General features: G+C 41.7%; 1 protein-coding gene across 1 annotated transcript in view; it reads left to right on the forward strand.

Moving 5' to 3' along the window:
• The window catches only part of trim71 (tripartite motif containing 71, E3 ubiquitin protein ligase), a 35241-nt gene extending 25773 nt beyond the window's left edge, over positions 1-9468 (forward strand). The window contains exons 4-7 of the mRNA XM_074612900.1: positions 6132-6374; positions 6558-7055; positions 8467-8607; positions 8864-9468. Of these exons, the coding sequence (XP_074469001.1) occupies positions 6132-6374; positions 6558-7055; positions 8467-8607; positions 8864-9436 (1455 nt within the window). The 3' untranslated portion in view covers positions 9437-9468. The remainder of the gene's footprint in view (positions 1-6131; positions 6375-6557; positions 7056-8466; positions 8608-8863) is intronic.
• Positions 9469-10027: the final 559 nt, after the last annotated feature.

Below are 10027 nucleotides of genomic sequence, written 5' to 3' on the forward strand. Positions count from 1 at the left end.
TCTCTCTCTCTCTCTCTCTCAACAAACACCACGTAACTTTATTGTTCTTTCTTTTAGAGGTGTTATTTAATTTTTTTAAAGATATTTAATAATAATTTTCGTTTTCTAAAGGTTAACAAATAACGAAACTGTTTATTTTGCTTTGTTTTATAATAATAAAAAAAAAACCACTTTACTTATATTTATCATTCTGAAATACTTCAGGTGTTTTTCTCCATCAAGGCGCAGTTCAGCAACAAGGTGGTGAAAAGCTCCAAGTTGCCTGAGATGTCGGAACATCAGCATTTATAATGTAAATTGCTGTCCCGCCCCAGATGTAAATTAAGTCGTTTTCGATAAAAGCCGCAACCTGGAATGCTGTAGAACAGGAACCCGAAACCCCCTGGAAATGTTGTTTAAAACTGTGCCAGTCAAAGTGAAGAGGGATTGCTGTAGGCTCTCTCTTACTACTAATGTATTTATTTATTTTTTTGTATTAATATATAGCCCACAGAAATCCCTCTTCACTGTCAATGAAGAGGGATTTATATATATATATATATATATATATATATATATAGCCCATAGAAATCCCTCTTCACTGTCAATGAAGAGGGATTTATATATATATATATATATATATATATATAGCCCATAGAAATCCCTCTTCACTGTCAATGAAGAGGGATTTATATATATACATATATATACATATATATATGTATATATATGTATATATATAGCCCATAGAAATCCCTCCTCACTGTCAGTGAAGAGGGATTTATATGGGCTATATATTAATATTTATGTATGAATTTATTTGCTTGTTTTTAATAATATTTACAAATTACCACACAGTTCTTACCCTTTTTTGTCTTAAATAAATATAAATCACATTTATTATGAAGTTAAATGGCCATTAAAAGGCAAACTCTATGTAGAAAGAAAGGGCTGTCAGCAACAGCAAAAACACAGCTGACAGGTAGCTCCGAGACGCTCCCGAGACGTGGGTAACTCGCGTCTAGTGTGAACACCCTAGGTGGGCATGACGCGGCCACGACGTGACGCTGCCGTCAGGCGAGCCTGAAGCGTGCTGTGTGGCCCGGGCGTTACACTGTTTTGGTCCGAGGCCTCGAGCATTCAGGTCAATTTGGCACAATCAGATGCAGTGTTTTCTCTACTTTTCACCCAGGTGCTAATGAGATATCCTCTTGGCACAAGGACCTTCAAATACAATACTGTTACTGTGGCATGCTCATTGCAGGAGTGTTATGATTATTCCAATGACAGTGTGTTTGTTAAATGCATTACACCTGTGTCAGACACATTAAAAGAGCAAACAAATACCTATTGCCTTATTTGGAGAGCTTCTGGATAGGAGGCAAAATCTATATACAATACAATCTAAGAAGAGGGGTTTTAATACAAATATAACAATCCCTACCTTATGAAAAAAATTATGAGCAAAGCCATTATCAGCAGGGAGAATATCACCTGAGCCACACTGCCTGCGTGAGCAGCGTGTGATGACTGCATCGTTGAACTGCTGCTTCTCTCACGCATGTGGTGTCCACGCTGACAGCGTTACTGCTGCTACTGCCAGCCCTTTCTTTCTACATAGAGTTTGCCTTTCATAACGGCCATTTCATTTAATTATAAATTTCATTTATATTTTAGACAGAAAAAGGTTAAGAAGTGTGTACTTTTTTATCAATAATAAAAATAATCCACAATTAAAAGCCGGTACTCTATTAATTTATGGAGCCGTGCAAGTCGCCGCGTTTTTCCACAACACTGTCTTGCATATATTTCAGAATAAGATTCTTGTTTTAACAAATGAAGGGATTCTGTCCACAGGAAAAAAAACACTAGAAGGCTTTGAAACTGTAGTAATGTTGCTGGTACGATGTCAATATAATGTCAAAAGATCATTTTCACTCTCTATTTTTGCTATGAACTGCGCACAGCACGCGGAAAAAATAGGCGAGAACTCAAATCTCTAGAAGACACGCAGCCAAGCCGCGCTGCGTAAGCATGTGCGCTTTTAACGCAATTAAACTTGTTTAAGCGAAACAAAACCAAGTAGCCAGCTGTTAACTTGGCAGTTTGGCCCGCAGCCTGCGCTTCAGGAACCCTCTGCAAGGGCCTCCCAGGTTTACGGTTACCCAGAGTGGGGTTTCGGGTAAAAGAAAGAACTCTCATCCCTGAGGCCCCACACCGCTGGCTAAACCAAATCCCTAAACCTCTGGTCATAAATAAATAGCCACATAAAAAGGAGACTGTACTACATGCATGCCATTGTACCAGGCAAGTCTCTAATACACACACACATACAAACACACACAATGACAGATGGAACCTGATAGTAAAATGTGCATTAATGTACAAATGTGTTGCTTTGGGTCTGACAGAACATAACCGATGATTTACCTCAACACCCACCGGTCTACCAAACTCTTATTTCTCCTCTCCTCTTGAGAGCAGGCTCAGTGACATAGTAAAAACTGGCCTGGGTCTCACTCCCTCAGATCTTACATCTCGTGTGTGTGTGTGTGTGTGTGTGTGTGTGTGTGTGTGTGTGTGTGTGTGTGTGTGTGTGTGTGTGTGTGTGTGTGTGTGTGTGTGTGTGTGTGTGTGTGTGTGTGTGTGTGTGTGTGTGTGTGTGTGTGTGTGTGTGTGTGTGTGTGTGTGTGTGTGTGTGTGTGTGTGTGTGTGTGTGTGTGTGTGTGTGTGTGTGTGCAGGTCAAAGTGTCACAAAGGAGGTTTTCACTTACCCGTGTTCCCTCTTTAATCCTTATTACACCACTACAGGACTCATACACACACACACACAGTCTTTCCCTTTTTTGTCTTGCAAACTGGCTGACTGTTACCCATGTTTTATGAATGCCGATGCTTTGCCTGTACTCTGTAAGTGTGCGACTAAGCATTGAGACAGCTTTGCAATGTTCAGTTTGGGTCTGTGTATAGTGTTGCTAAGAGAAATGTTGTTGACAACCTGGAGGCAGACGATAAATAGTATATATTTGTCCTCTGGTGTTTGTAGAGCTGGTAGGAGGCTGTCTAGCCGCAGGTTAACTACTTATTTTGTTATAGGTGTGTATGTGTTTTTGTGTGGTGGAGGGGTGTATATACTTGTTAAATAGGGCTGAAACTATTAGTTTTGTTTGGACTGTTGATCAAACAAAACAAGTCATTTCATAGGCGCAGTTTAAACTTTAGGTGAATGTACGTGTTGTACAACACAGAGAGTTCTAATGTATTGGGATGCTGTGTGTCGCTTACATATTACACCGTGTCCTAACGGAGTGTGACGCAAGTAAAAGTCCGCAGCAACAAAATTAGTTTGATTGCATTGTTTTCTACTTGAATGGCCGTGAGCGATGCTGCGCAGTGTGACGCCGCTTTGAGCAGAACTTTTGTCAGACGCCCTGTTTCTATCTATTCCCATCGCTTGCTTTGAGCGCCGCAATGGACGAGGAACGGCTGATGAAATTGAAGTTGAAATGAGGAGTCATCTATAAGATACCTCCTCATTTTCACTGCAAAAAACGTAAAGTAAATAAAAAGACCACAAATCTATCTTCTTATCTTTGTTGGATTCATATTCTGTCAATAACAAGACACACCATAGGCCTATTATTCATCATTACAAAAAAATATTAGTTCTGTGTTATTTATCAAAAATATAGATATCACTCCATGCATTCTTTTTTGTTGCTACAGCCACTAGGGGGTTCAGCGAGCCCCAACACAAACTGCACCTGTGAGTAATTTGAAGATCTGAGGAATTGTGTATTTTCAGACTTGTAGTTGTCTGAACTATTGATGAATCAACGCAATGATAATGGAAATCTTGGTAATCGCAAATTGAGCCGTACAACTCCTGAATCATACAAGATATTGGAACGTACTCAGCTAGTACCTCCTGTGCTGCGAGCCAGTGTGACGGCCACCTGTGCTGTCAGTGTTGTGAAGAAAACAGAAATTGTCTGGGCAACAGTGTCTCAGCACTGTGGCTGTGAACTAGATTCATGGCTGTGAGAGATGACAGCAAAACACTATATGACGTGACTCACAGGTAAAACGACTTGAGGGCTCTGAGTCTGGGTGTGTCTTGTATATGTTGTGAATGTGCAGCACAGGAGTTGTGCGAGCATGTGAGGTTGTAACCAGGGTTGGAAATTAACTTTTTTTGCCACTGTGGCAGGTGGATTCCAAAATCTACCGACCACTCGATACATTACCATTGTCTTTTTTACTGGTGAGTGAAGCAAATCAAGCAGCCACTTGCATATTTTACCAGCATTTGGCTGGTGGCTGGTGCTAATATCCAACCCGCATTGTAACTTACAAGTAGTTGTTACATCAAAGTCTCTTTGTCTGTCTGGTTTTTGCTCTGTAACTCTGTGAAATACATACCAACTTTGCCTATTTTCCACTGATCAAAGCTGTCTGTCCATTAGAAAGCCTAACTTGAGTCATTGTCCTTGGTGACTATAAAGTGTAACTCGAGTCTCACAGATGCAAATTGGAGTTCCACTTATGCCAAGCATTCACAAAAGAGCCCTCTCTTGTGGACTCTTTGTATCTTTCAGAGTCCCTCCCTACTATCAGAAGTCCTTCTAACCATAAAGGCTATTGTGTTATACTCTTTTTGTTAGGTGACAGTTAAGTAAGAGCCCAGTCTATGCTTCTCAGGTTCTACCACCCTCTCTAATGCTTTATCCTCCCCGACTGTACTGTAGCTTCTCACGGTAACAGAGATGTGTCGTGGTTAAGTGACGGTTTCATTTTTTTTTTCACAATGAGCTGAATAAATCACCCCAGTAATACTTTGAGTACCCTTTTTTTCAGTTTTATCAGTCCCAGACCCTGGTATCTCTTTGAACAGTATACTAGTTTGTATGCAGTATGTCAGTCATTGAGTCTGTTAATACTTATTACACAGAAATAAATGTCATGTAAAGAAATGGAAGTTTATGACTTCATAACGAGTCATTTACATTTGTCAATCGCCTACAATTTGAGTTTACCACTGGAATCAGTAATGCACTATTTCTCCTCCATACCAACAACCTTAAGTCCACTTCAAATGCATTTTATAATATATCTTGTAACTACCTCTGCTACCTCAGGTCTATTCACGCTACCAGACTGGTTAATATTGACTCACTCAGTGGTTTTCAAAGTGGGGTCCAAAACCCCCAGGGGTCCTTGAAGGGGTTCCAGTGGTCCCCCAGCAAAAAGGGGATTACTTTTTAACTATAATTCCATCCATTAGTACCACAATGACAGAATATCATGTGCAGTATTACTTTTTAGTACTTTTTCCAATATCATTTCCAATAATGCTCACAATATTACTTTTGTATTTTAGTTTACTTATTTTACTAAATGTATCTTACTTTTATCTTATCTTATCTTATGACTATTTTGGTCATGGGTTTCATACACTTTCCCTAATAAGACATCTAAAAGCAAACATCCTCTCAAATGGGGGACCCTGGGACAAAATCTTATCCAGTGGGGGTCCGTGGTTTAATTTGTGTCAGTTTAGGGGTCCTTGACGTGAAAACGTTTCACTCACTGAGAGCCCACCCAATCAGAATTGTATGCAGGCAACTAGCAGCACGTCACCCACATCTTCGTCTTCTTTTTCCTTAATATGTGACAGTCATGGCATGATCAGCACATTGCTGCCATCCTGTGGGCAGACTCGCTGGTAACAGTCGGTGGTATGGAGTTACCAGGAGACTTCATTCAGCTTTATTATTAAAAAGAAATAAAGTCAAAGTGGAGGAACTGGTTGCAAACGAGGGTAACCTCAACTCAAAAAGTGATCTAAATCTGGGTAACCATTAATGCAGAGCCCTTACAAGTTATTAAATCAACCACAGAGTGAAGTTTGAAACCTTATTTTGTTGTGTGTTATTGTATATTGCTCATATAGTTATGTAACCACAGCAACTGGAAAACCTTATTAAATACAAAAATGTATGTCCGTGTTTTGGCTGCCAACATTACCTGATTTAAATATCATATTTTACAATGTAAAACATAATAATGCCTCTTTCATGTGCATTATATGCAGTTTGAACAATAAAATCCCCTGCGGTGATGGTAAACATTCTGGTTCTGCCTCCTTTCAGGTGGAGAAGATCCGTCAGGTGAAGGCCAAGTCTCTGTACCTGCAGGTAGAGAAACTGCACCAGAGTTTGACCAAGTTGGACAGCACCATCGCTGCCGTCAGCCAGGTGCTCGATGAGGGCCGCCACCTCGACGTGCTGCTGGCCAGGGAGCGAATGCTCACCCAGATCCACGAACTCAAGGCGTTGAGGGGCCTGCTGCAGGCGCAAGAGGATGACCGCTTCATGTTCACTCCTCCAGACCAGGTACATCATGGATCATTAACAAGTTTGGATGTGTTTTAACATTATGAAAGCATCGCTACGTTTACCAAGCCTGATGTAATATAAAGTAGTTGTAGGAGAGGTGCTATGGCTAGTTAACCTTGGGGATCATTTACAAAGTAAACCTTTAAAACACACAAATGTATTCCCTCGTGGTTCCCACAGGCTCTGTGCATAGCCATCCAGTCCATGGGCCTCATCAGCAGCGGAGCCTTTGCCCCGGTCACCAAAGCCCATGGCGAGGGTCTAAAAAGTGCGCTTCGTGGCAAGCCCGCCTCCTTCTCCGTGATCGGATATGACCATGACGGCGAGCCACGTCTTTCCGGCGGGGACACGGTGTCTGCAATAGTCATGTCCGTCCCAGATGGCAACCTGTCTGCAGCGGAGGTGACGGACCACCAGAACGGCCAGTACACCGTCAATTACCTGCCTAAATGTGAGGGGGAGCACCTGGTGTCGGTGTTGGTGTGCAACCAGCACATCCAGGGCAGCCCCTTCAAGGTGATCGTGAAGTCAGGGCGGAGCTACGGCTCCCTCGGCACCCAGGTGTCGGCCTTCGGGAGCGAGGGGGAGGGAGACGGTCAGCTGTGTCGTCCCTGGGGCATCAGCGTGGACAAGGAGGGATACGTGGTGGTGGCCGATCGCAGCAACAACCGCATACAGGTAGAGAACCTTCTTCAATCTCTTTCTCTCTGAAATCACCCTGACACAAGTATGGTGAGTTGGTTGTTATAAAATGTTCTTCTCTGTACTTGGTCAGTTTCACACATCGTTATTTACAGCACTTAAGGAAATGACAAATGTGGGTAAAGCAAATATAAAGAAATTAGGGCTGTCAATAGATTAAAATATTTAATTGTGATTAATCGTAAATGAATCAAACATTTTTCATCTGTTCAAAATGTACCTTAAAGGGAGATTTGTCAAGTATTTAATACTCTTATCAACATGGGAGTGGGTAAATATGCTGCTTTATGCAAATGTATGTATATATTTATTATTGGAAATCAATTAACAACACAAAACAATGACAAATATTGTCCAGAAACCCTCACAGGTACTGCATTTAGCATAAAAAATATGCTCAAATCATAACATGTCAAACTGCAGCCCAACAGGCAACAACAGCTGTCAGTGTGTCAGTGTGCTGACTTGACTATGACTTGCCCCAAACTGCATGTGATTATCATAAAGTGTGCATGTCTGTAAAGGGGAGACTCGTGGGTACCCATAGAACCCATTTACATTCACATATCTTGAGGTCAGAGTTCAAGGGACCACTTTGAAAATGGCCATGCCAGTTTTTCCTCACCAAAATTTTGCATAACTTTGGGGCGTTATTTAGCCTCTTTTACGACAAGCTAGTATGACATCACCTAAAAATCGCAAGTTGCATCAATGCGTTAAAGAAATTAATCAATTTCATTAATTAAAAATCAAAACGAATATGCGTTAACACGTTATTATCGCTTTAACTTTGACAGCCCTTAAAGAAAGCCCGTCTCCTCTTAACACCCCAGATATCTGAACTTAAATTGCATTTAGAGTGGTTGTATGTAATTTATCATCCACTCATTATTCACTCACCAGTTAATACTAACTTCACACTGTTTTTTTGTGCTTAAATGTTTACATAGCAGAGAGTCTGCTAGGCAAACTTTGTGTTTGAATGTTGGAAAGTGCCCTTCTTCCCTCTTTATACACACACACGCACACACACCATTGTCACTGTGATGTCTCGTCACTAAAAGGTTTTTTTCAGTGATGAAATGCTGAAAAACTAAAAAAATAGCATTGTATTTAATAAAACAAATTTTAAGGAAGGCTCTAAAAATGTACCAAATACTTGTGTACTTGAGTGGTTCTCACATGTGTGTATTGCTGGTGAAGGCATGTATGTACATTAGAGTGCTTGCAGAAAGTCAAGCGGAGAGTTTTAATCTAAAGTCTGTAAAAACTAAACAAAAAGTTTGATCATCGCATCGAACATGCAGGTTAATGTGAGAGAGCTTTACAGGAGAGTTGGTACATAGTGCAATCCATAAGCAGCGTTTTTTTATCCTTCCCTCTCCAGATATTCAAGCCTTGCGGTGCCTTCCACCATAAGTTTGGCTCTCTGGGTTCTCGACCTGGTCAGTTTGATCGTCCGGCAGGGGTTGCATGTGACAGTCAGAGACGAATCATTGTGGCTGATAAGGACAATCACCGTGTGCAGGTAGGAAAACCGACACATCTCTGCTTATTGATTTTGTCTTAATTGCTGGAATTCGATTGTTATTCACATGTGGATGGTAAAATCCAAAAGCCACAGGAAAGTTGCACGAGAAAGAATTGTTTAAATGAAAAAAGCATGTTAGCTTATGAAAATTTGTAAACCCATATACACATATGTAAACACGTAGCTCCTCGTGCTTACTCTCTACTGCAGATGTAAACATGTTGGGCCTGAAGACATTTGCTTTGTCTGACAGGTGTTTACTTTCGAGGGCCAGTTCCTGCTGAAGTTTGGGGAAAAGGGTACTAAGAATGGGCAGTTCAACTATCCCTGGGATGTGGCTGTCAACTCTGAGGGTAAGATCCTGGTCTCAGACACCAGGAACCACCGCGTGCAGCTCTTCGGCCCCGACGGCTCTTTCCTCAACAAGTACGGCTTCGAGGGGGCCCTGTGGAAACACTTTGACTCTCCCAGAGGCGTGGCCTTTAACCACGAAGACCACCTGGTGGTGACCGACTTCAACAACCACAGGCTCCTCGTCATCCGGCCGGACTGCCAGTCGGCTCGCTTCCTGGGCTCCGAGGGCACCGGGAACGGGCAGTTCCTGCGGCCCCAGGGCGTCGCCGTGGACCAGGAGAACCGCATCATCGTGGCCGACTCCCGCAACCACCGAGTCCAAGTATTCGAGCCCAACGGAAACTTCTTATGCAAATTTGGCACACAGGGGAGTGGCTTCGGACAGATGGATCGCCCCTCCGGCGTGGCCGTGACGCCTGACGGAGTCATTGTGGTGGTTGACTTTGGAAATAATCGCATCCTCAAGTTCTAAAAAAAAAAAAAAAAAAAAAAAAGTTTATTTTTGCATTCTCTCCCTCTGTTTGGCCTTTTAGCAGTTTTCTTGATAAAGGAAATGGAGGTGAGAGAATGAATCAACAGACACAACAGGAGCACAGAGAGGATTGAGAGCACGCTGAAGTGAAGGGAAATTAAAACTCTAGATTGTTTTCACTTACATTGCTATATTCCCAATCAGATATCTGTGGTTTGTATGACAAAGGGGACCTCTACAAATTGATAATCAGTAGAAAAAAAAGCCATATTTCTCTTCCTCGGTCTCAGCTGCTCTCAATTCTCTCTGTAAGCTCTCCTTAAGTATCCATCTCAGGGATTTTTTCACTTTTCTTGAAATCTTGTACCCTCTGCTCCATACCTACCTCATTTAGCTCTTTACGAATGTACTCATAGTCACTGAGCAGAGGTTTTAGTCCGTGAAGTTTTACAAAGAAGAAAAGCCTACCTCTATACTTTGTTATTTAAGAGAGACAAAAAAAAAAAGAGAATAGACTGTTCAGTTGATATTTGCACAGGATTAAAGAAATTCTTGCCGTGCATTTTGAAATATGAGTTAAAGTGAACCTCC

This window comes from Sebastes fasciatus, chromosome 17 (assembly GCF_043250625.1).
Source record: "Sebastes fasciatus isolate fSebFas1 chromosome 17, fSebFas1.pri, whole genome shotgun sequence".
Taxonomy (NCBI): Eukaryota; Metazoa; Chordata; class Actinopteri; order Perciformes; family Sebastidae; genus Sebastes; species Sebastes fasciatus.